General features: G+C 42.2%; 2 protein-coding genes across 2 annotated transcripts in view; one reads left to right on the top strand and one right to left on the bottom strand.

The window, feature by feature from the left end:
- LOC309702220 (uncharacterized protein) overlaps window positions 1-14830 on the bottom strand; it is a 72230-nt gene extending 57400 nt beyond the window's left edge. Inside the window, exons 1-3 of the mRNA XM_082526745.1 lie at window positions 14711-14830; window positions 12644-12749; window positions 8863-9711 (exon numbers count right to left, since the gene is read on the bottom strand). Coding sequence (XP_082382871.1) covers window positions 8863-9711; window positions 12644-12661 — 867 coding nt within the window. The 5' untranslated portion in view covers window positions 12662-12749; window positions 14711-14830. The remainder of the gene's footprint in view (window positions 1-8862; window positions 9712-12643; window positions 12750-14710) is intronic.
- The window catches only part of LOC309702335 (putative nuclease HARBI1), a 106414-nt gene that overhangs the window by 10296 nt on the left and 68333 nt on the right, over window positions 1-27785 (top strand). The window lies entirely within an intron of this gene.

Here is a 27785-nt window from a genome sequence, read left to right as displayed (position 1 = left end):
AAAATCTACTCAAAATACTCCCACACAACAGAACCTCCTCTATTCCTCGCTGGCTCCAAATCTCTCAGTAGAAATATCAGTGGTTTGCTATCTGTCACCATCAAAACCCCGCGAATGATTCACCTGCTTATAAACCATTGAATCAGATACCGAAGCAGTCACGCTCTAAATGAAGCACTGATCACGTGACTCTGGCCAAACGAATCAAGGTTCGACACAGTGCTTCTGAAGCAGTGTGTTCATTTTTTTGACACACGCACCGGAGCTTCAGCTTCAAGCGAGCCATCACTACTCTACCAGATTAAAGAGAGAGGAGAGGTGAGCTGTGTTACCAGATCCATGGTCTGTTGAGTTTTGTTGATACAGTTGATTTGGGGGAAGTTTCACATTAAATTAAGTTCACTGTAAATAAATTGCTCACCTTTGGAAACCTGAAATGTCTGCGTAGTCTGCTTCCCTACCACCTTCCTTGACATTTGAGTCTGACTATCTCACATACTGGTTAGTGTAAATGGGACATAGAAACCTTTACATTTAATCCCTTCACCTGATATCTAGTGTCAAAGAATATCAAAGCTGTAAAAGCTGTGTACAGCTATTAAAACAAGCTCGGCTTTACAAAAGACATGCCCTTGGATAAAAGAGTCTATCTTAAACTTAAGGAGAATATGCTGCAAAACGGGACGACTATGGAAGAAAACCAAACTCCTTAAATGACAAATGAAAACTGTTAGATCAAATATTTTTCTAGACTCATATCAAAAAACAAGAGAAATCCCAAGTTTCTTTTTGACAAAATTAGTGATATTGTCTCCCCAGATGTGGTACCTTTAGATGTACACTCTAAAGTAGATAGTAGTAAACTCCTCCGATTTTTTGTTGACATGATTAAAGAAATCAATGCTGAAATCTCCCCAAAGCTTTCTTGTTCTCCGAGTCAGGCACTCCCTTTGTACTCCTGGTCAACGTTTACAACTGCAAAATATATATTGAAATAGCAGCCCTGGTGGACAAAATGAAGCCACCTACAAGCCCCTAAGACATTGTCCCCACTAAGCTCTTCATCAGTGCTTTTGACACCATTGGTCCTTGGGTTGGGAACCTTTTTAATGTTTCTCTTCAGACTGGGGTGTTCTCCAGCTTTTTAAACATGCCATTGTGGAACCAAGGCTCAAAAAACCCACCCTGGATCCAACACTACTTTAAAATTTAATCTCCAAACTCCCATTTATGTCAAAACTCCTTGAGAAGGCAGTAGCTGTCCACCTCACAGCATACTTGGAGAACTATAACTTCAATGAGCGTTTTCAGTCTGGGTTCCGTAAATTGCATTCCACTGAGACAGCACTACTGAAAGTTACTAATGATATTATGTCAGCAAACTCCGGAGAATACACAGTCCTAGTCTTGTTAGACCTTACCTCAGCCTTTGATACAGTCAACCATACCATCCTGATAAACAGACTGAGAGACCTGGTTGGGATGTCTGCTCTGTTCACTGGTTTTCTTTTGATATATCTGAAAGGAGTTTTAGTGTGTCTGCAAACCAGATCACGTCGGAATCTACAGAGTTGTTGTGTGGAGTTCCTCAGGGCTCTGTGCTGGGACCTATTCTGTTTTTAATATACAAGTTTCCTTTAAGCCAGATAATACAGCAGTTTCCTGAAGTATCTTATCATTTCTTTGCTGACAATATTCAGCTATATTATTCTTTTAAGCCTGCTGAAGCTCATAAGCTCTCCAATCTGATTGACTGTTTAACCAACATTAAACAAGGGTTGAACAATAATTGCTTACAGATAAACCCGGCAGAAACTTTGATTATTGCACCAGACAGTGCCTGATATTAAACGGCGACTGGGTGACTGAGGTTCCTCACAGAAACATAACCTTAGAAACCTGGGTGTTATTTTCGATGAAGCTTTTTCTTTGGAGGGACATTTAAATCAGACAGTAAGAACCTGCTTTTTTCACTTGAGGAACATTTCTAAACTTAGATCCATCGTGTCAACAAGTGAACTCGAGATGATAATACATGCTTTTGTCTCTACAAGACTTGACTACTGCAACAGCCTGTTTACTTGTCTAAACAAGAAAGGGCTGGCTCGTCTACAGGTTGTTCAAAACTGACAGCAAGGCTACTGACCTGCTCGAACAAGGGAGCTCATATGACCCCTGTTTTAAAGTCGGTGCACTGGCTACCAATCAGATTTAGGTTCCATTTTAAAATTCTAGCTTTAACTTTTACATTTTACATTACAGGAACTTTTCTCTTTGTGTCCACTATCAACACTGTGACTCCTCAGAGTGTAAACTTTACTTCAGCAAAACCAAAAACTGAGTTATAGAAGTCGTCACACCAAATGTCTTATGATAACAAGAAAAAAGATGTTTTCAGTACACGGCCTGAATTTCTTCCTCAATTTCTTCTTCTTTCGTCAGCTTATGTTGAGATTATTTCAGTTTGTAGATGATCAGATTACATAATTGTAATTTACATAATTAAACTAAGGGTTAAGATGGCTCCAGTGTGTGTGCTTGCTGTTTACCTCTGTCAATTTTCTTACTGTTTGTTCTGTTTCTGATGATTCTTGTCACTGAAATCAACTCAAAACTGGGGAACACCAAAAACCTTTGGATCTTCAGTTTTTTGCCATCAGCTTTCAGAGCTCTAATCAGAAGAAACAAACAGGGTATCCTCTGCTCCTGGCTGATGTTCCTTAAATACTTGCTACATAAAGTGCCACCACCTGCTCGGACACACCGCCACAGACACCGGGGTAAACGTGCCGGTCAGCTGGTGAAGTTTAAAGCTTGACTTATCTTTTCTTCAGCGGCCGCTCAAGCTGGTTATGGTCCGTTCCGCCACATCCCAAGGCGTCTCCTGGATCCTGTTATCTCCTGTCTGGTTACTGTTGTGGGCTTAGGTGTCCAGAACCCTGCTCACCACTGTTTTTTGCATCGTGGGAGTCATGGAATAAACTTTTTGAATTTGCTCCCATTAACTTGGGCTTCACCGACAACTTCTACCCAGGCTCCAGCTCCAATGAAGATGACTCTAACAAATGCGTGGTCCTTAGCAAACAAAGCTTCATTATAAATTATTTTTTCCTCCAATGGATTGGATCTCCTTTTTGTGACTGAGACACAGATGAGAGTTGGTGAGTCTAGCATTATTTCTGGACTGTTACCCTCTGACGGCTCATTTCTTAATGCTCCAAGGATATCAGGTAGAGGAGAAGGAATATTGACTGTGTTGAAAAATAACTTTCACTGCAAACAACTCCATGTACCTGTTTAAACAAGTGACAATATTCACTAAATAAGCACTAATAATATATTAATTTTGTAACACACTGAAAACAGTTCATCTAACTGTGACTGTAAACATGTTTCCATTTGTCACTTCAGTTTTTACTCTGAAACACAGGAAATGACATCATGGCTCAAATCTTTGTCATTAAAATCTTTCTTTATTTAACATTTGAATTTTTTATTTAACATTTCCAAGATTCAATAACATAAAGAACCCAAACAAGAAAACATTTATGTGCATCAAAATACATTAAAACAAAAACTTTATAATAGGAAACAGAGTTTTCAACCAACTGATGAAAAGAAAGCTAACCACTTGACATGAACACTACAGTAGGACAGTTTTGAAAGCTTAAAATGGAACTAGGGGAAGAGTTTGATTCACAGCTGCCTCATCAGATTTTTACAGGAGATTCTATCTGAACTCTGTGGAGCCTGATCTCAAGCTTTTTGAGTCCACCGTGCCACCGTTGTTCCAAACAGTCAGGCTAAAATGACAAGATAACAATATAAATACATACCTCACAGTAGCTGCACTTGTAGAGTCTCTTTCTGGTGTGGACCTGTTGCTGTCGTCTCAGGTGACGTGGAGATTTAAAAGTCTTCTCACACAGGTCACATTGATAAGGTCTCTCCTCAGTGTGGGTAAACATGTGTTGTTGTAAGTGTGTGTGAGTTGTAAACTCTTTGCCACACTGTTCACAGCAGTACACATCATGTCTGGTGTGAATGCGTAGGTGTGTATTTCGTCTCCCTCTCTGGCTGAAAGTTTTTCCACAGATGTCACAGCTGTATGGCTTAATTCCAGAGTGGGTAACTAGATGTCTCTGTAAGCTGCTACTGTGAGTAAAAGCTCTGCCACACTGATCACAGCTGTATGCCTTAATTCCAGAGTGGGTAACTAGATGCCTCTGTAAGTGGCTACTTTGAGTAAAAGCTCTGCCACACTGATCACAGCTGTACGCTTTAACTCCACTGTGGATGAGTTGGTGTTTTTTTAGGGAACCCTTGAAGGAAAAAGACTTTCCACACAAGTCACAGCTGAACGGTCTCTCTCCAGTGTGGATGAACTGATGCTGTTTTAGTTCAGCCTTCCCAGTAAAACCCTTCCCACACTCGTCACAGCTGTATGGCTTAATTCCAGAGTGGGTAACTAGATGACTCTGTAAGCTGCTACTGTGAGTAAAAGCTCTGCCACACTGATCATAGCTGTATGGCTTAATTCCAGAGTGGGTATTTAGATGACTCTGTAAGTTGCTACTGTGAGTAAAAGCTGAATTGAATCATTTTTGTTTAGATGCAAGAAGAATCGTATAGAAATGAAAAAGTAGAAATAGAAATCCAGAGCAAAGATATCCTCTAATTCAGCGTAGCACATGTGCAGCTGCTGCGATTCACGTAAGCATTCGGCTCGTCGCTGTTGCAGATTTTTCTCTCGCTGTTCTGGCTCACAGCGCTGCAAACACAAAAATAAATATCCCCAAAGGTGTGAAAGGGAGCTAATTAGTAAGAGTATTGTTACTCTCCGCAGGAGTAGTCCAGCAGTAGAAATCAGTCCAATAACAAGGTGTGTAACATCTAGCAGGGTGACAGAAAAACCCAGGGTAACTTCTAAGGACCTCAACGTCTCTCTCACATTGTGTTTTTTAAACATGTTTCCATTTGTGTTACGTTCCCCTGGGGGGTGGGGGGTGGGGGTCTAGGAGGGGGAAGTAACAAAAGTGACCGGGTCAGAAAAAGGAGTCAAGGAGGCGAAACAGTTAAATAAAACAGTTTTATTGATGTAATTAAACTAAAAGAGACGGACAAGCCGCTATCACCATAAGAGTAACACAAACAAAACTCAGGCGTTGGTCAGTAATGCAAAATGTCAAAAGGAAAACGCAGCTCACTAGCTGAAAACCACAAAACACAGCTCACCAGCTGGAAACACCGCAAAAACACTCAGCTCACTGGCTGTACCCACACAAATGGCACTCTGGCCCAGAGCTCACCCTGCTCTGGGCTTAAATACCTTTAATTGCTGATGGGAGTCAGCTGTACAGGAGGGAAAGGTGGCACCTCGGGCAGGAGGTAGTGGGACACTCCCACACAGGCATCCTCAGGAGAGAGAGAGGCCCTGCTAGGGCCGTAACACCCCCTCACATAAATGCAAACCCATGGTTTGTCAAATTTACGATAACACAAAGTGAGTCCATAGCCGTTTCATGAAGAAATTGCAGGCTTTCCACCTACCAAACCCCATAGCACCGGTTAGGCATTGCCTGCGGAAACTGCCAATCCCATCTCAGTGGGTTCACAACATTCCCAGAGAGTGGCCCCAAACCCTCGAAACAGTGTCCCATGGGATAACCAGGGCTTCGAACTATCACGTGTGGAGAACCCAGCAGGCAGCTAGCAGGCTTCGCTGAAACACAGACATACTTGTTAGCAAGGGGTGCAGATCTGAAGGGTGGTTTTGAACATGAACCGGAGAAAGGATCAACCAGCGGCAGCTCAGGGTTAGTTGGCCTCGTACACTGATTACGGGGTGCTACCAAGCAATTATGCTCCAGGTTTAGCCTTTCCGTAGGCCTGGCAAGCTTGTCAGTTTGAGAGCCACGACTGACTTTTCTCAAAACAGGCCCCTTTTGTGTTGAGTGGGCTTTCTGTTTGAGTGCCAGTTTGACACAATTGGCAACCACATGGCCAGGCTTGTGACAGAAAAAACACAGTTTGGGCCTAGGTCTTAACACCATAACTGCATTTTCCTTCTTAGCTGGCCCACTTTTACCTGTCCAGGCTGCGCTATAGTGCAGAGGGATATCCTGTTCTACCGCACTTGCTGTATGAGTCAGCTTAAACTCATCTGCCAGGGTGGCAGCTTGCTGTAGAGTTGTAACCCTCTGTTCACTTAAATAAAGGGCCACAGACTTAGGAACAGAGTTTTTAAAATCCTCCACCAGCATAAGCTCACGTATGGACCCCACATCATTAACCTGGCTTGCCGCACACCACCTATCAAAGAGCCTCGCCTTCTCCCTGGCGAAGTCAAGACTGTCCCTGCGCCAACTCCAACCCTCGAAAATGCTGCCTATAGGCCTCAGGTACCAGTTCATAGGCTTGGAGGATGGCACTTTTGATCTTTCCATAAACCAGGCCGTCCTGCCTAGACAGACCAGAACACGCTTCTTGAGCCTTACCTGTCAACCGACACAGCAACATCACCCCCCACACATCTTGAGGCCACTGCAGTGCAGTTGCCAGGCGTTCGAACACACTGAAAAAGCTGTGAACACTGGATTCAGAGAAGTCTGGAACCAGGTGAATGTTATTGCTCACAAACGAGCCTCTAGACACCTGTACACTAGCAGCTGTGTCAACCATTTTGGGGATGGTGAAGAGTTAACAAAACACAACCTAATTAAGACAGTTAACAGACCACTACACAACTTACTTTAGCTGACCAACGTACCTCCCGCCACACACACGTTAACAAAACAACTTACCCAGTTCCAAAACCTTGCCCTGTCTATCTTCCGGAGCGTGCTGGGCTCGAGGCAACTTTAAAGGCAGAACTTCAGCGACCGGAGCCCTGAATTGCTTACCCCCGACAGAGAATTAATCCCCACCCAGGATTACTCCAAAAACAACAAAGGCAAAATAACAAAAGAGTGCCCGAAGGAGGAACTTAAAAAGCTCAGCTGGGCACTCACCTACCTTAACTGGGAAGTTATTAATCTCTAAAAGGTGCCAAAGCGAGATAATCAAAAAGAAAACCAAATCCAACACAGAACTCCCTTTTCAAAGATCCCGGACGAGCCCCCACTTGTTATGTTCCCCTGGGGGGGAACGTCACTTTGGGTTAGCTGGGATAAGTGATGGATGGAGGGAATTTTACTTCAGCCAGAGAAATCCTAAACAGGAAGGAGGAGCAGAGTTACAGTGGATCACTATCCAGCAGGGAAACAAGGTTTATTTCAATTTCTTGGCCATGAGTGAGATTTACTGAGTGGGCAAATTAGGGAGATGACACCATCAGATCCCGAGCCCTCCATGTGTTAATCAAGAGACGGCTGCTGTGCTACATCCATAAATAATGAATAAATTAGGAGCTAAAGCTGAAAGGACAGTTTATTTGTACCATCTTCACGTGAACACATTCAAGAACATCACAGATGAAGAAACATTAAAAACTTCCACACTACATAAAGCAAGAAAAATAGTTTTTCTTTCAGGTGGTTTCAGAAAAACAGAAACATCAAAAATCTCCAAGACTCTCTTTGAAAGAACTAAAATCCTTTGTTCTCATGGTCCAATCATGAGTGAACTCCCCGATGAAGCCTTGTGTGCTAAAACATGTCAGAGTTTTAAAGGTTAAACATGAGTTTCCAAAACGTTTTGCTGGAGAACAATGAACTATTTGACTGAGTTTCAATCATTTACAGACGAGCAAAACCAGAACAGAGAAAAAAGGACAAAATTGACCCAGTAAAACAACAGAAAAGAAGATCCCATGTAGATCTGTATTATGTAGAAGTTCAGCCCAGCAACCAGTTCAGTTCAACACAAGTTTAAATGATTCTATCTGAACTCTGTGGAGCCTGATCTCAAGCTTTTTGAGTCTGACCAGAGGATCTTTCTGTGTCTTCAGATTCACTGTGATCCAGTGATGGGAGTGATTTCAGCCCTGAGTGATCACGCTGATGTTTGCACAGAGCAGACAATGAGGTGAATGTTTGGGCACATTGGTAACAGTGAAACAGTTTATTAGTAACGTGGGATCGTTTGTGTGCAGAGTATGAACTGAGATTCCTGAAGCTCTTGTCACACTGGTCACAGCTGTAGTTTCCTTCCATGTGTGCACGTTCATGCCTGTTACAATTACCTGAATGTGAGAAGCTTCTCTCACAGTGTCTGCACTTGTGTGGTTTCTCTCCTGTGTGGACTCGTTTGTGTGATTTAAGATGACTTGCACTGGTGAAGGATGACCCACACTGATCACAGAGGTGCTTTTTAACCCCACTGTGAATCAGTTCATGTTTTTTTAACTCACTTGATGTGGTGAAGCTTCTCCCACATTCTTTGCAGTATTTCAGTTTGTCTCCAGTGTGTCTACGTTGATGTCTTTTTAGGGTCTTTTGCCAACTGAAAGTTTTGCCACAGAGGTCACAATGAAAGTCTTTCCCACCACCACAGTGATGACAGGGTTGAGAACTGGATCCATCTGTGTCGCTCTGCTTCTAAACAAAGACACAAAGACAGTGTAAGTCAGTCCTTCAACATTTGTATCCTGAACGTCGCCTGAAATAAAGAGCATCTCTGCAGACGTCCAACTACATTTGACTGTTTCAGTTAACACACTCAGTTTACTGGGCTGCAATAACTACAATACTACCACCATAATACTACAGTAATACTAAAATCATAACTGAAAGGAAAATCTGAATAATCACTCAGAGCTGCTTTTCCATGCAGTAGAATTGCTAACATGCTAACACAGTTTAATGAGCAGAGTTGTTCCAAACAGTCAGGCTAAAATGACAAGATAACAATATAAATACATACCTCACAGTAACTGCACTTGTAGAGTCTCTTTCTGGTGTGGATCTGTTGGTGTCGTCTCAGGTGATGTGGAGATTTAAAAGTCTTCTCACACAGGTCACATTGATAAGGTCTCTCCTCAGTGTGGGTAAATATGTGTTGTTGTAACTGTGCGTCTGTTGTAAAGTATTTGCCACACTGTTCACAGCAGTACACATCATGTCTGGTGTGAATGCGTAGGTGTATATTTCGGCTCCCTCTCTGGCTGAAAGTTTTTCCACAGATGTCACAGCTGTATGGCTTAATTCCAGAGTGGGTAACTAGATGACTCTGTAAGCTGCTACTGTGAGTAAAAGCTCTGCCACACTGATCACAGCTGTACGCTTTAACTCCACTGTGGATGAGCTGGTGTTGTTTTAGGGAATCCTTCAAGGAAAAAGACTTTCCACACAAGTCACAGCTGAACGGTCTCTCTCCAGTGTGGATGACCTGATGCTGTTTTAGTTTAGCCTTCAGAGTAAAACCCTTCCCACACTCGTCACAGCTGTATGGCTTAATTCCAGAGTGGGTACCTAGATGACTCTGTAAGTGGCTACTGTGAGTAAAAGCTCTGCCACACTGATCACAGCTGTACGCTTTAACTCCACTGTGGATGAGTTGGTGTTGTTTTAGGGAATCCTTCAAGGAAAAAGACTTCCCACACAAGTCACAGCTGAACGGTCTCTCTCCAGTGTGGATGACCTGATGCCGTTTTAGTTTAGCCCTCACAGTAAAACCCTTCCCACACTCGTCACAGGTGTGTTTTTTCTCTCCCTTTCTTCTGTGAGGTTTGTCGGCCTCCTGAGAGCGCTGACTTCTGGCTCCATGTTGGTCCTGCAGTGACAGAGATACAAACAGAGGCAGTGAGTGAAATGCAGTCGTGGAACAAACTCAACCTTCAAACTCCATTAACACTAGTTTTAAACCTGAAGGTGGAGCGTGGCACCTTAAAGGTCTCTTATCCCCACCTGCTGGTAGTTCTAACACATTACATCCAACCTGCTGTTAAAGATAATTCATGACTGTTAAAACACTAAAATCATGCCCATCACTCCTGATTGTACACACACACACACACACACACACACACACACACACACACACACACACACACACACACACACACACATATTATTTTATAATTTAGATTATTTTGTTGTTTCCTATTACATATTTCTATAATTTGTATAGATCTATACATAATTATTCAGTGATAATAAATCCTATCTTTGTTTATTCTAAAGGAACCCCGTTAGCTTCCACAACAGATGTTGCTCGTCTTCCATCAAATACTCACATAAAATATTACACAATAAAGTGGATTCAAGATATCCACATAATTTCACTCTTACATCCACAGTGAGGTTTCACAATTGTTCAAATATAAGCAATCAATAATAATAATAATAATATCAATAACATTGAGGCACATTACACAAATTTCAAAAACAAATCATGTCTTACAATATTTACAACAACTAAAAGCTCTGTAAATCGGCTTTTAAGTGTTCATTGAAGTTTTGAATAATTCTCTAATTTTTTAAGGCAACTTATTCCACTTAAAAGTTGCTCTAAATGTAACAGTTTTACAAAACGTTACTTTTAACTCGAGCATTTACTAAATTGCAGCTTGTTGAAAACTGTGTAATATGATGATGTATTTCATCTGGATACTGCAGCTGAGTAGAATAAATGTGGTGTGTTTAACAGAATTGCTTTCTTTAGAACTACAAGTAATCCATAGAATATTTTAGCCTGTACAGGAAGCCAAGAAAGTTTATTATGCATTTGATCAATATTAGTATAGTATGAACATCTTCACACTAATCTGGACGCCTTATTCTGGACTAACTGAAGTCTGTTAAGATCTGTCTTATTAGCTGCTGACCAAATGATTGAACAATACTCCAGATGAGACATTACTAGTGCATTAATGACATCTTTCATAATGAAGAAGTGATACACAAAGAGCATTTCATAGCCATAGCTATGCCTTGTCGGCAGAGTTATGTGACATTAGTGATGTTTGTACTTTCAGCGTTAACTTGGTTTTAAAGCCTTTAAAATATACGCCGTTCAATAGTCGACCTTAATCTGACAGAGAATGTGATGATTTTGTGGATAATTAAAGTCAGTCATATATCCACAAACACAACAAGCTGAAAGTCAGTGATGCTGCTCGGTTTGCAGTCCTGAACATCACGGCACAAGCAGGATTCACTGCACTGTTAATGTTAGCTGTGTTATATTGCTGCCTCTGGTGTCGAGCCAAACGCACTTTAACGTGTGTTTGAACGAGCTGACGGTTCACTCGTTAAGCTGAAAGAAAGATGCTTTAATCACAGCAGTCACACATGTGTCCACTGCACCATCTGGAACTCTTCTTGTTTACACTCGTAATAACACAAACACTAAATCCTGCTTCTCTGGTGCTGTTGTGTAGCAGTGTGTACACCTGAGACTGTCACCTGTCTGTCTGTCCTGCACTCTCTCTCTGTTTCTTTCTCTCTGGTTGTGGAATAAAAGTATGAACATGTGTTTATAAGTTACACTTGTGTCTGAATCCTGCAGCTTATCACACATTTGATTTCCATGTGTGACGACTGCAAGTGTCCAGAGTGAGGACAGACTGAGGGAGCCACTGCTGCACATCATCTGTGAGGCTTTGCAGCCCTGATGATCCACCAGGACAAACTCAGCAGTGTGTGAGGAAGAGGAGGAGGAAGAGCCAGCAGCAGCTGACAGATGGAGAGAATAGACAGACTGTTCCCTGTTTGTGAAGGACTGCTAGGAAAGTTTAACATAACTGTCTGTGCTGAATCAGTCTTATTAGGTAATGTTCAAATAATGTGATCATCCCAGTGTTTTCAGAGTGGGAGAAAGTACTCAGGGCCTTCAAGTTACACACTATGAAAGACAGCAACAAGTTTAATGTTCAGAAACCTAAAGTATGTATCAGCAGCAGAATGGAGCTAAAAATAAATGTTGGTTTCAGTTCTATGAAGCTTTGAGTATTTTGGATCAGTAGCTGCTGTGTTTGTTGCATCATATTGCTGTAACTGTTTATATGCTTTATATATTCTGAGCTAAGTTGATCTATAGTGTTACATCATATTCTATAAGGATGTTATGTGTTTGTAGACTTTCTGCCCAGTTTGACCCATTTAGCAGAAGTCAGCCTGTTTAAGGCTCTGATATCTATTCTGTGTGACTTACAGCAGTTATGACATGGTCTGATTTTCTCACCCAATAAAGGAATATTTCATATATCATATATTTTTGGGGATTAAGTTCGTTTTCATGGCAAAGAAGGACGATGCAGTTCATCTGATCACTCCTCATAACATTCTGGAGTGCAGGCAAAATGCTATTATAAAAACTTAAGCAGCAACTTCTCCAGGTTCCAATATTTATGCAATTCTCAAACCTTTTGGCCACGACTGTATAACCTCTTCTGAAGTTTAGTGGATATTATACATGGTTATGCTCAGGATGTGTCGGCCAGTTTCCACTGGAAACGCCTTTTGGTTAAACTGTCAGCGAGGAATTTGCATTTGCACTGTTACATTTTTATATAACTTTAATGCACATAAACAACAGCTGCTTGTTTCAGTGAAAATACATTGATGGGTTTTTAATAAAGTTGTGCAGCTGTAAAGTATTTTGTCTGGTGTCAATTATATCGTCAGCTACATCGTTATGGCAAATGTTCAGATGTATATGGTGATAAATATCTTTGGTCATATGGTCCTGCTCTGTCTGTCACCTTCTGTGTTGAGCTCATTGTTTCCTCTGTAGTGGCTGAGCTGAGTCCAAGTAGCTGAAAATGTTCCTCTGCTGCTCCGTCAGACTCTCCTCCTCCTGCTGATCAGCTGGGACACAAAACAGATCTTTGTTAGGCTCCACACTGCACTGAAGAGTCAAAGTGTCTCATATGTTCATCTGACAAGTAAAAGAACACATTTTTGTTTCCCGAGGTGGGCAACTTGTTGGAAACAAACACAAAAGGTTTGAGCACTGATACCTGCCATTGCTGCCATTGAAAGATGCAACGCCAGCAATGTGGATTGTCAAGACTCAAACCAATCATCAAGCAAAGACAACAGGGATCATTTGTTTCTGTTTATTTAGCATTCACAGCATTTGTAGTTGCCTTCTGTGCAGGGGAAGTCCACGCACACTGTGTGGTACCGCCATCCGCAGAAGGTGCATTCAACCTCTGTAAGAGAAACGAGGTTGTCTGAGACTGAAATGATATTCACTAAAGAAGTGGTGATTTGTAAAACTTCAAGTGTATGATAAGGTGAAAACAAATACACAACTGCATGTCATGTAGTTGAAGGTTTTTTTTCCTTTGGAAGACCGGAAAACACTGAAAGTTATATATTAGTCCTTTATTTATCCAGGTAAAAAAAAATCTCATTGAGATTAAAAATCTCATTTCCAAGAGAGACCTGGCGTCATGGCAACACAAGTCACATACCACACAGGTATATAACATTTAAAACAAACACAATATCCCAACATGTGTAACAAATGTATTGTGCTTGAAACAAATTCAGAATAGGTGATAAAGCAGCTGCACATGTGTGTCACGAGTAAATCTGGCTGTATAACAAACAGAAACAAGTGATCCTGCTGTCTTTGCTCAATGGTTGGTTTGAGTCTTGACAATCCACATTGCTGGCATCTTTCAATATGTTTGAATGCACCAGTGTAAGTGCAGCCACTCAGACTCAATGTGTTCATAGAAACAGGTGCAGATGTGTCACGAGTTCATCCAGCAGTAGCTATGGCACTTGGCCACAGGGGGCAGCAGTGCACTGACCTGCATTCGAGACTGCTCCAGCTGCTCTGTGACAGTCAGTAGATCTGCTACAAATTGCAGATCATATGCAAGTTTTGGAAATGACATTTTAAATATTCCTAACTTAGCCACGGCAGCATTGTTGATGTATTACCTATATACTACAAATTATTCCACCTGCTGAAAAGTGGATCTAATGTGGGCGGACTCACACTTAGCAAATAAACCTGTGATGTGAGAATGTAATCAAACTGTTGATCAGAGGCAAAGTAATTTAAAGTTTATGATGCTATCGTCTAATGTTAGCTGACATGATGTTAGCTTGTAAACTTATGTTGTTGTCTGGGTCTCATGTCTGATCTGATGATAATAACTGTGACAACACAGAGATTAAATAAAGGACGTTGGTGGGACTTCTTATGTTAGAACTATAACTTCAGTTAAGGAGTGAGACGTAAGGTGACAAGGAGAATGAAGAGAATGAGAAAGAAGTAACTGGGAAGAGAAAATGAAAACAAAAATTTGAAATGATCAAATTTGTGTTAACAGATGGTGGTGATTTTAAAAATTCAAGTAATTTAAAGTTTTTATCCTATTTGTTGTTGTTTTTTTCATATTCTTCTATTTGCAAGAGGTTATTAATAAAACAGGTTCTCTTTCTGGTTTCTCTTTTTGGACGCACTCTCTACAGCTTATCACATCCAAAATGGCGGATGTCAAGTACAAAACCTCGACAGAAACAATCAGCAAGAATTTTAGCATCAGTCCAAAATAAAACTGTCCAACTACAGAGTTTTAAAATCCAACTAAACTATGAACAGAGATCTTTTACAAATAGGCTATTGATGAGATGACAGTGGTAACAAAAACGTACACATCCGCGCACACAGACAAAATGGCGGGAGAGCGTTTAACGGTCGATCTCATGAGTCCGTTACCGTGAACTATGGAGCGGCAGATTTGTGCTGGAACTGAGCTGCACACAGCTGATGTTAGCCAGGAAACATTACACACTGCTAACGTTACCTTCACACGGAGCTCCACACGGAGACGATCAGCGTCAGGCACAAACACCAAGTTCAGAAAAGAGGAACTTTGAGCAGGAAGGAAAGAGTCAGAGCGGCGTTTGAGGACACGTTTACAACCACGAACATCAGAATCTGTCTGTGCTGCATTCAAGTGCAAGTTGGAAACTCACTAATCTCTGTCATGTTGTCCAAAGATGATTTATTTCTGCTGGTTTTCTTGTTTGAAACACAAACATGTGTCAGCACTTTGTTGTTCTTCACCCTGCAGCATTTGAATATTTCAGGAGTAAACTGATCATAAATTCATGAAGTCATGAATGAAAGTGCAGACTGAGAGTGGATCACATGATGTTTGAGGTGTGTCATGTGACATGTTCAGTATTGTCACACATGTCTAGATTGTCCCTGATATCATAACTGCTCAAACACTGATGATTATATTTGAAGAATTATTCCTGATGGCAGCAAAGTTTGAATGGAGCTCTCTGTCTGTGCTGATTTGTCGCCCTCTGGAGGTCAAAGCACAAACTGCATGATGTCAATGTAACCACCACAGTGACAGGAAGTGTTTTTAAATGATGAAATATGTCAGTGATGCTGATAGTGTGTTCATCACAGACGTTCAGGATTCGTGTTGACATGAATCAAAGTTAATGTCATTATGGACCAAGGACAGTACTCTGGGTCTCCTGCAGAACAACTCGAGCTGTGATACCTGAATGAAGAGCCTCTGCTGCTTTAAAGAAGGAGGCTCGAGGCAGCGGTGAGGTGCAGACCAACCAGCTTTTATTCAGCAACTTTAACAGAAGGATCAGAAAAATAAAACTATACAGCACAGTGATGCTGACTGAAGCCACAGCATTAAACTAAACAAACATCTGATCATCTTTAACAACATCTAATAAATAATGACAACTATTTAATCCTGTATTTCCTACAATAAAGCCTGTTCAGATATTTGTTGCTGATGGAAATGTAAAAGGCTCCCAGGAACCAAAGGACAAAAACAGAGGCAACAGTCACAACTGCAAAGGATCCCCTAACACATAAACTGGTTCGAAGATATTTTCTAGCTCTGCAGAGGAGCTTGATTGCACGGACAGTAAAAAGTGGATTCAATAACAGCAGCGAGCGCTGAGTGATATAACGGTGCTGCGAGCAGCAGTGCAAAGGCTCACACAGAGACAGCAGCTACACTGTGTGTGGATGTGATCCACAGTCACAGCTGTGGGTTTCAGTCAGTGTGTCTCTAACTTCATGGTCACATTTCAAAGCTTATTGGAGCCAGAAGATGTTCAAGTAAAAGATTTATTGCTGTACTCGTCTACCAGGATAACAGGAGGTTCATAAAGCTGTGTAATACTTCAGCTTTACATCATGGAGTAGTAGTTGTGTCCCTTTGTGTTTATTAGTGTGTTCACACGTCTACTTTAACTTCACTCTGTAATGAAAGGATTCAAATCACTGATAAATACATACATGCTGACTCTGAGTCTCAGTGAAGGAGGAAAGGATGGATGAAGGCAGCCTAGTGTGGGTCATGTGTGTCCAGCAGTCATCCAGGGCCTGGATCCATCTGTAACAGGAAGACAAAGTCCAGCCTGTAATCATCCTGTCAGGCACAGCGTTTCCATCCAGCATCCTGACTACGCTAACAACCCGTCAAACGTCTCCTCTGGTCCACAGAAGTCACACTTCCTGTGTCATGTTTACCTTTTTAAGTGTGCTATTCAAGCCTGTGTGACCAACTCTGACTCTCCAGATTCCATCCTGGTCTCTGCTGCAGCTTCTTCTACACGACTGTTTTCTGTATAATAATATCTGCCTTTCCCGTCTCTGTCCCAGTGTGCCTGCCACTCGTCCTTCATCTTTACCTTCATTATACTCTTCACCTCACTTTCACTGTATTTTATAGTCAAACCTGCACGACTTCTTCTTGCTGCACCTTTTTAAACTTATCGTCCTGTTCATTGCATCAACACCGATATTCACAGGGAGCCATAAGAAATCCACTTCTATCCCTCTGTGTTTGATTCTATACAGTAAATGAAGTATATCAAAAACAATATGTTGCCTAGAGTCTGAAGACATATCACCTGTACTCACTAGCACGCTGCTAGAGTCCCAGCAAACCACATACCTCCATATTAGTGCGTCCTCCACCCAGTTCAAGCCAGTAACATCACTACCAGCTCCCAGTATAAACTGCCACATCATCTGTAATTCTTTTACTCATCACCAAACTTATTTCTGGGAGAACAAATGCAGCAGCCGTTCTTTTATCTGACAGTGTTGACGCATCAGTAAATATCCTCACATGACCTGAGGACTTTCCCACTATATGAACCTGCTTTTAGTCGCCCCTCCTCCCTCGCCACAAGCTTCCTTTACAACATAACTTATAAAAAACAACTTTATTGACAATCAGCAATAACAATTACAGACAGTCTAGAAGAAGAATCACATGATCAAGGAGCAGAAGTTTATGGTTTTAATAGCTTTTACATTTTGGGAAAGTTTTAAAAACATTGTTTGGTTTTCTTTCTAAAGCGTTGAAAGGACGGCTTTGCATCAGAAAAGTAAGATCAGCAAATGAATCCATTAAAGTTCTTTTGCCTTGTTTGCAAAAGAAGCCAAACAACATTTGTGTTACAAAGAGAGACTTCAGAACAGATCAAAGATCACAAACATCAGGCACTGATGGAAACAGCCAAACACAGAAACAGAGGCACCAGCAGGTGAAGGAGGCCTGTTGTAGAAATGACTCTGAGTGCTCAGGTAGAAACGCATGAAGAACCAGTGCGTCTAATATTTGGAAACCAATCTGTGTTTGAGCGTCCTGGATGAAACACAGATCATGTTGCAGAGCGAGGACGTCGTCTTTCCTCCCGAGTGTGTAACTACAGGACGTGTGCAGAAGGTTTAATCGTCCTCCTGACAGTTACTGATGAACGAGTCCTTCAGGGAGGCTCCAGGATCACTGTGGCTTTTACCAGCTGCTGCTAAACTGAGAGGTGTTGCTGCTTCATGTGTGAAGATGTTTGCATGGCTTTAACAGTGCAGACGTTCCTCATGTGCACCCATTTCATATGTTTTATTGTGATGTTTAGTAACATCTGCTTTCCTCCTTCAGGCAGACGATAAAGTGAGCTCAGCCTTAAACATGTGGAGAGAACGTTTGACCCACAGTCCTGGGACGACTGCAGAACAATGGTTTGTTTTTAATGATAAAGTTTCATAATGGAAATAAATGCTGAGCCTGTTTCATGATGTTGGCCCTGCAGCATCAGGCAGGATTAATACTGTAACAAACGTGTGTCACAGTTATAATGACTTTAAATGAAGACTTGGGTTGGATGGAGATGTCAGCTGGATTTGTGCTGACTGTCACTTTAAATGTTTTCAGTTCTGTTCAGCTTCTAAATCTACTTTTGTATAATGTTTGCTGAGTTTTGCACTTCATGACGCTTTTAAGAAGAGCCAATAAATCCTGACTTTACACAAAAATAAAGGTTTAATGTGTTTAGTGTGACAGTGGAGGAGGGCGCACATAATAAGAGTCATTAACAGAATGGTGACAATTATAATCTGTCTCATTTTAGGAGCAGCTCACAGGCACAACAGACTACAGAGCAATCAAAGCACCAGTTAAACGTCCATGTGACCGGCTTACAGCCAATGAACAATCAGTCCCCACTGTCCCCACCAACATCACTGTACTGGAAAGACTGTGCTGCCATGGTCAGAGATGAACTGGTACTAAAATGTAAGGCAGCTGATGTGTGTGGCCTTAGCAGCACAAATGCATCACGGCTGCAACGCTGCAGTGTGTTTAAACATTTGAACATTTCTGTGGCTTCAAACCAGCAGCTCCTCTGTACTCAGTCGTGTTTGTGTGTCTGTCAAAGTGATTGTTGTCTTTAAAAAGCCTTTTGTGTTTGAGTTTTGTGAGCAGTGCCGAGCTTCTCTGTAGTCTAAGCTGAGTCGATATATTTGATTCCATGTTTGGTGTGATTTTCAAAGTCAGCAGCAGCAAACGCTGAACAAGCAAAGTTTGGGCCCATCAGAGACAGCAGTGGACCTGCTGACCTGTAGGTGTTGGAGGTGTTTGTGTGCAGCTGTGGGTCAGTCAGCTTTATTTCACTTATCCATGACAGAGCGCTGTTAGCTGTGAGTTAGCATCCACTGAGCTGTTTCATCTACTCTGTCACTGCCAGCAAGCAGAGCCCAGGGTTGGCTTCAGAAGCTGGACGTGGCCTTGCTCAAGGGCACTTTAGCAGCACGTTCCCAGCAGTAACAGAGGGATTCAAACTGGTGACCCTGGAGTAGGAATCACCCAGAAAAGTCACCTTATGCCAGAAGTTTTAGTGAGACGGGAACAACATTACAGCTCTGATGTCATTGACCTGTGCAGTGAGGACATATTGAACTGTGAGGACACAGCTTATAGGTTCAACACTGACCCTGGGTCAGCATGTGCAGGTGACATGGTGTTGGTGTCACCACTACAGACAGCTCAGGTTCAACTGGTTCTTCTTTGATTTGCTTCTATAGCACAAAGGTTGACACCAGTCTGGTCCAGTTAGCATCTGAATCCATAAACGTGTGAGCTCGTCCCACCAGAGGACGTCAGCATCATGGGGATAATGTCTACAGCAGGAAAACACAGGGACAGTTGGGTTTGCTGCACATCTGGAACACACAGTTAGCTCAGATATGTTCATGTCGCTAACACCAATACAGTGACTGAGTGCTCTATAGCAGCTAATGCTAACAACTGTAACACTGCTGTTTGTCATGGTTTTCAGACCAAATGATAACAAAACATTGGGAAAAGTGAAATATTGGAACATGAAATCATAAATTATTACATTTAAACAACAATAATACAGCTAAATTTCCCCTGTTGGCTCATAAGCTGCTCACCTGGATGCTACATCAGTGCAGTCCTCTCTGAACATTAGATAATCAACACACACACACTTATTGTTGAGAGGCTGACTTCACTAAACTCACAGAAACTCTTAAGAAGCTCCTCAAATGATGACTTTGGAGTTTTGTGTTACTGTCAGTGTATAAAAGCTAGAAAAGGAAGAAAAGCAGGAGAAATGATCAAAGTGCTGCTGTGTGCAGGAAGAACTACAACATGTTAGTGAGAAACACAAACAGGGTGTGAAACACACTCCAGAGGAAACGCTGTGTGCAGGCTGTCTGTGACTTCCTGTGTCTCTGCCACAGACTGGGACAGACACCAGTGAAACCAGTCACTGTGGTCATGTGCTTGTAGCCAGCAGCCTGTGATGTGAGGCTGAAAACTGGTCTAGGCAAACCACTTGAAGGAACTGCAGCATCTAATATTGTTGAATTGGGGAAAGGAGGGCTAGCAGCCAGAACTGCACCAGAGTGACGGCTAAACAGCATGAGAGAGGTGTGGAGGGGCATGAAGACCATCACTGGATTCAGGCCAACCAACAGCAGGGGAGCTGAGGGAGGTGAGAATAGAGCCGACGAGTTGAATCTGTTTTTCAATAGATTCGACACCACAGTGTCTGCTCCCACCCCCACAACCTCACCTGCAGTCAGCCTGGAATCCAGAGCCACACCACTGTGCCAGCCTCTCTCTTCACATGTTGCCTCCTGTGAGATTCCTGACACCCCTCCCCCACCCATCACCTTCACTCAATACCAGGTTGAGATGCAAATGAGGAGACTTCACTCAGTCTGCTGGACCAGACGGAGTGAGTCCCCTTGTCCTCAAGGCCTGTGCCCCCCAGCTGTGTGGAGTCTTTCATAAACTGTTTATGCTGAGTCTGAGTCTGCAGAGGGTCCCGGTGATGTGGAAGACATCATGCCTCGTCCCTGTACCAAAGACGCCTCGTCCCAGTGGCCCCCAGGATTACAGGCCCGTGGCACTGACCTCCCACATCATGAAGACCCTGGAAAGGCTCATCCTGGACCAGCTGCGACCCATAGTAAGACCACATCTGGATCCCCTTCAGTTCGCTTATCAGCCTCGTCTCGGAACAGAGGACGCCATCATATACCTGCTCAATCGTGTCTACACCCATCTGGACCAGCCGGCGAGCACTGTGAGGGTCATGTTTTTTGACTTTTCCAGTGCTTTCAACACCATCAGGCCGACCCTCCTGGGTGATAAGTTAGCAGCGATGCAGGTGGATGCTTCTCTGGTGTCCTGGATTGTTGATTACCTGACAGGAAGACCACAATATGTACGTCTCCCACAGTGTGTGTCTGACAAGGTGATTAGCAACACAGGGGCACCACAGGGGACTGTCCTCTCCCCCTTCCTCTTCACCCTCTACACCACAGACTTCAGCCACTGCACAGAGACCTGCCATCTTCAGAAGTTTTCTGATGACTCTGCGGTGGTTGGATGCATCAGCAGGGATGATGAGACAGAGTACCGGGCTGTGGTCGACTCCTTTGTCACGTGGTGTGAGCAGAATCATCTGCAGCTCAACGTGGCAAAGACCAAGGAACTGATCGTGGACTTCAGGAAGACCAGGAAACATTTGACCCCTGTTTCAATCCAGGGGGTCAGTGTTGACATTGTGGAGGACTATAAATACCTTGGAGTACACATTGACAATAAACTGGACTGGGCTAAAAACACCACAGCACTTTACAGGAAGGGCCAGAGTCGTCTCTATTTTTTGAGGCGACTGAGGTCCTTCAACATCTGCCAGAAAATGCTGAGGATTTTCTATGAGTCTGTTGTGGCCAGTGCGATCCTCTATGCTGTTGCATGCTGGGGGAGCAGGCTGAGGGTCGCAGATGCCAACAGACTTAATAAACTGATCCGTAAGGCCAACAATGTTGTGGGGATGGAGCTGGACTCCCTCAAGGTGGTGTCGGAGAGGCGGATGCTGTCCAAGATAAAGACAATGTTGGATAACACCTCCCACCCACTCCATGACATGTTGGTCAGTCACAGGAGCACGTTCAGTGAGAGACTGAGATTACCGAAAAGCACCACTGAACGACACAGGAAATCATTCCTGCCTGTGGCCATCTCCCTGTACAACGCATCCACTTAACACACTGTTTGCTGCTACAACTACACATGTTTCTTTTCCAAATATTTATTTATAAGTGACTTATGTATGTATGTATGTATATATATGTTATATATTGTACTATTCTTAGTTAGTGTATTGTCTGTCTTGTCTTAATGTTGGTTTAAAATGGAGCACTGTAACAAAAAATAATTTCCCCCAGGGATCAATAAAGTATTCTGATTCTGATTCTGATTCTGATTCTGAAACTGGGGGGGCTGAGAGGGTGATTGACATGTTGCTGGATCAATCACTGGGAACTGCTCATGTTGCTGATGTGTTTGGGGAATGGCTTGTAAACCGCAAACAGAGGATTTGCTTTCATCAGAGACAGTGTGAATTGAAGATCTGGAGGAACTGCGAGAATGGGGAGGAGATGACTGAATCAGGAGTTGCCTAATCTCCCTCATTGTCATCAGGAGTTCCCTCATCACCTCATCTTGATTGGTGGGTAAAGGAGCAGGCGATGTCTCTGGTAGACTTCCTGACTCCCCATCAGGATCCTGCAGCCCATGTGTGTCTGTATCACTATGCTGGCATTCTGTTTGACTCTCTGTATCACATCGAGCACTTCTACTTCCAGGATACTGAACGTCATACTGCTGCAGGTGGGCAAGAGGTCGACTATCACGACCGGAACGCCTCAAATCTTCAGTCAATGGCTGCTGTGAATCCATGACGCTAATGCTACTCCGGCTCGAAGGACCATGTTTTGGAGGAAGGAAGGTTCAGGGTTTCAGTAGTCATCATCATGGGCTCATCGGATTAGAATGAGAATAAGCAGTCATTATTTGCAGGTTTTGTCGTTTTATTGTATAACGGGTAAAGGAAAGAAAGACACACATGGACTGCTCTCTCTCAGCTGCCGCCCCATGTGGGAGTGAAGAAAAAGTGAGAGGTAGGTGAGTGCAGTCCTTCTATAACGAGTGACAGGTAAGTGCAATTAAGGCCAAGCACCACACCCAATCAAAGGTGAGGAAAAGAAACAAGGTGCATCTGGTGAAGTGAATGTGCTAGAAGGTGAGCCTTTACAACAGCCTACATCAGTAAGAAATGCCAAATTATATACACAAAGTTACAGGAATCACCACTCCTGTTGTTCATGATGATTTCAGTAACGTCACATAATAACATGTAAGATCCTGTAAGTATAGTCTGCCTGTGTCTTTTCTCTGCAAATGAACATTTTCAGCCAATATAGGTAATACATCAACATGGCTTCTATCTATCTATCTATCTGAACTCTGTGGACAAAACTGACTCAGTAAAAAACAGAAAAGAAGATCCCATGTAGATCTGTATTATGTAGAAGTTCAGCCCAGCAACCAGTTCAGTTCAACACAAGTTTAAATGATTCTATCTGAACTCTGTGGAGCCTGATCTCAAGCTTTTTGAGTCTGACACAGAAACCAGAGGATCTTTCAGTGTCTTCAGATTCACTGTGATCCAGTTATGGGAGTGATTTCAGCCCTGAGTGATCACGCTGATGTTTGCACAGAGCAGACAATGAAGTGAATGTTTGGGCACATTGGTAACAGTGAAACAGTTTATTAGTAACGTGGGATCGTTTGTGTGCAGAGTATGAACTGAGATTCCTGAAGCTCTTGTCACACTGGTCACAGCTGTAGTTTCCTTCCATGTGTGCACGTTCATGAATGTTACGATTACTTGAATGTGAGAAGCTTCTCTCACAGTGTCTGCACTTGTGTGGTTTCTCTCCTGTGTGGACTTGTTTGTGTGATTTAAGCTCACCTTCAGTGGTGAAGGATGACCCACACTGATCACAGAGGTGCTTTTTAACCCCACTGTGAATCAGTTCATGTTGTTTTAACTCACTTGTTGTGGTGAAGCTTCTCCCACATTCTTTGCAGTATTTCAGTTTGTCTCCAGTGTGTCTACGTTGATGTGTTTTAAGGGCAGCTTGCCGACTGAAAGTTTTTCCACAGAGGTCACAATGAAAGTCTTTCCCACCACCACAGTGATGACAGGGTTGAGAACTGGATCCATCTGTGTCGCTCTGCTTCTAAACAAAGACACAAAGACAGTGTAAGTCAGTCCTTCAACATTTGTATCCTGAACGTCGCCTGAAATAAAGAGCATCTCTGCAGACGTCCAACTACATTTGACTGTTTCAGTTAACACACTCAGTTTACTGGGCTGCAATAACTACAATACTACCACCATAATACTACAGTAATACTAAAATCATAACTGAAAGGAAAATCTGAATAATCACTCAGAGCTGCTTTTCCATGCAGTAGAATTGCTAACATGCTAACACAGTTTAATGAGCAGAGTTGTTCCAAACAGTCAGGCTAAAATGACAAGATAACAATATAAATACATACCTCACAGTAGCTGCACTTGTAGAGTCTCTTTCTGGTGTGGATCTGTTGGTGTCGTCTCAGGTCATGTGGAGATTTAAAAGTCTTCTCACACAGGTCACATCGACAAGGTCTCTCCTCAGTGTGGGTAAACATGTGTCGTTGTAACTGTGCGTCTGTTGTAAAGTATTTGCCACACTGTTCACAGCAGTACACATCATGTCTGGTGTGAATGCGTAGGTGTGTATTTCGGCTTCCTCTCCGGCTGAAAGTTTTTCCACAGATGTCACAGCTGTATGGCTTAATTCCAGAGTGGGTAACTAGATGACTCTGTAAGTGGCTACTGCGAGTAAAAGCTCTGCCACACTGATCACAGCTGTACGCTTTAACTCCACTGTGGATGAGCTGGTGTTTTTTTAGGGAACGCTTCAAGGAAAAAGACTTTCCACACAAGTCACAGCTGAACGGTCTCTCTCCAGTGTGGATGACCTGATGCTGTTTTAGTGAAGCCCTCACAGTAAAACCCTTCCCACACTCGTCACAGGTGTGTTTTTTCTCTCCCTTTCTTCTGTGAGGTTTGTCGGCCTCCTGAGAGCGCTGACTTCTGGCTCCATGTTGGTCCTGCAGTGACAGAGATACAAACAGAGGCAGTGAGTGAAATGCAGTCGTGGAACAAACTCAACCTTCAAACTCCATTAACACTAGTTTTAAACCTGAAGGTGGAGCGTGGCACCACCTATCCCCACCTGCTGGTAGTTCTAACACATTACACCCAACCTGCTGTTAAAGATAATTCATGACTGTTCAAACACTAAAATCATGCCCATCACTCCTGATTGTACACACACACACACACACACACACACACACACACACACACACACACACACACACACACACACACACACACACACACTATTTTATAATTTAGATTATTTTGTTGTTTCCTATTACATATTTCTATAATTTGTATAGATTTATACAGAATTATTCAGTGATAATAAATCCTATGTTTGTTTATTCTAAAGGAACCCCGTTAGCTTCCACAACAGATGTTGCTCGTCTTCCGTCAAATACTCACATAAAATATTACACAAAGTGGATTCAAGATATCCACATAATTTCACTCTTACATCCACAGTGAGGTTTCACAATTGTTCAAATATAAGCAATCAATAATAATAATAATAATATCAATAACATTGAGGCACATTACACAAGTTTCAAAAACAAATCATGTCTTACAATATTTACAACAACTAAAAGCTCTGTAAATCGGCTTTTAAGTGTTCATTGAAGTTTTGAATAATTCTCTAATTTTTTAAGTCAACTTATTCCACTTAAAAGTTGCTCTAAATGTAACAGTTTTACAAAACGTTACTTTTAACTCGAGCATTTACTAAATTGCAGCTTGTTGAAAACTGTGTAATATGATGATGTATTTCATCTGGATACTGCAGCTGAGCAGAATAAATGTGGTGTGTTTAACAGAATTGCTTTCTTTAGAACTACAAGTAAGCCATAGAATATTTTAGCCTGTACAGGAAGCCAAGAAAGGTTATTATGCATTTGATCAATATTAGTATAGTATGAACATCTTCACACATCTGGACGCCTTATTCTGGACTAACTGAAGTCTGTTAAGATCTGTCTTATTAGCTGCTAACCAAATGATTGAACAATACTCCAGATGAGACATTACTAGTGCATTAATGACATCTTTCATAATGAAGAAGTGATACACAAAGAGCATTTCATAGCCATAGCTATGCCTTGTCGGCAGAGTTATGTGACATTAGTGATGTTTGTACTTTCAGCGTTAACTTGGTTTTAAAGCCTTTAAAATATACGCCGTTCAATAGTCGACCTTAATCTGACAGAGAATGTGATGATTTTGTGGATAATTAAAGTCAGTCATATATCCACAAACACAACAAGCTGAAAGTCAGTGATGCTGCTCGGTTTGCAGTCCTGAACATCACGGCACAAGCAGGATTCACTGCACTGTTAATGTTAGCTGTGTTATATTGCTGCCTCTGTTCGGTGGTGTCGAGCCAAACGCACTTTAACGTGTGTTTGAACGAGCTGACGGTTCACTCGTTAAGCTGAAAGAAAGATGCTTTAATCACAGCAGTCACACATGTGTCCACTGCACCATCTGGAACTCTTCTTGTTTACACTCGTAATAACACAAACACTAAATCCTGCTTCTCTGCTGCTGTTGTGTAGCAGTGTGTACACCTGAGACTGTCACCTGTGTCTGTCCTGCACTCTCTCTCTGTTTCTTTCTCTCTGATTGTGGAATAAAAGTATGAACATGTGTTTATAAGTTACACTTGTGTTTGAATCCTGCAGCTTATCACACATTTGATTTCCATGTGTGACGACTGCAAGTGTCCAGAGTGAGGACAGACTGAGGGAGCCACTGCTGCACATCATCTGTGAGGCTTTGCAGCCCTGATGATCCACCAGGACAAACTCAGCAGTGTGTGAGGAAGAGGAGGAGGAAGAGCCAACAGCAGCTGACAGATGGAGAGAATAGACAGACTGTTCCCTGTTTGTGAAGGACTGCTAGGAAAGTTTAACATAACTGTCTGTGCTGAATCAGTCTTATTAGGTAATGTTCAAATAATGTGATCATCCCAGTGTTTTCAGTGTGGGAGAAAGTACTCAGGGCCTTCAAGTTACACACTATGAAAGGCAGCAACAAGTTTAATGTTCAGAAACCTAAAGTCTGTATCAGCAGCAGAATGGAGCTAAAAATAAATGTTGGTTTCAGTTCTATGAAGCTTTGAGTATTTTGGATCAGCAGCTGCTGTGTTTGTTGCATCATATTGCTGTAACTGTTTATATGCTTTATATATTCTGAGCTAAGTTGATCTATAGTGTTAGATGATACACTCTAATAGAGGTACGAGAGAAGAACATTTTTGTACCTATAGGAACATTTTTTTAAATGTTCCCTTAAAAGTACATTACTGGTCTTTAAAAGTCCAGAAATGCCCCTTTAAAGGTTCAATTTGAAATAAAGTACAAATGTGTATTATAAAAACTTAAGCAGCAACTTCTCCAGGTTCCAATATTTATAAAATTCTCAAACCTTTTGGCCACGACTGTATAACCTCTTCTGAAGTTTAGTGGATATTATACATGGTTATGCTCAGGATGTGTCGGCCAGTTTCCACTGGAAACGCCTTTTGGTTAAACTGTCAGCGAGGAATTTGCATTTGCACTGTTACATTTTTATATAACTTTAATGCACATAAACAACAGCTGCTTGTTTCAGTGAAAATACATTGATGGCTTTTTAATAAAGTTGTGGAGCTGTAAAGTATTTTGTCTGGTGTCAATTCTATCGTCAGCTACATCGTTATGGCAAATGTTCAGATGTATATGGTGATAAATATCTTTGGTCATATGGTCCTGCTCTGTCTGTCACCTTCTGTGTTGAGCTCATTGTTTCCTCTGTAGTGGCTGAGCTGAGTCCAAGTAGCTGAAAATGTTCCTCTGCTGCTCCGTCAGACTCTCCTCCTCCTGCTGATCAGCTGGGACACAAAACAGATCTTTGTTAGGCTCCACACTGCACTGAAGAGTCAAAGTGTCTCATATGTTCATCTGACAAGTAAAAGAACACATTTTTGTTTCCCGAGGTGGGCAACTTGTTGGAAACAAA

This window comes from Aulonocara stuartgranti (assembly GCF_965226115.1).
Source record: "Aulonocara stuartgranti genome assembly, chromosome: 3".
Classification (NCBI taxonomy): domain Eukaryota; kingdom Metazoa; phylum Chordata; class Actinopteri; order Cichliformes; family Cichlidae; genus Aulonocara; species Aulonocara stuartgranti.
The sequence above is the reverse complement of the archived record's forward strand: the minus strand, read 5'-3'. Positions and strand labels throughout refer to the sequence as shown.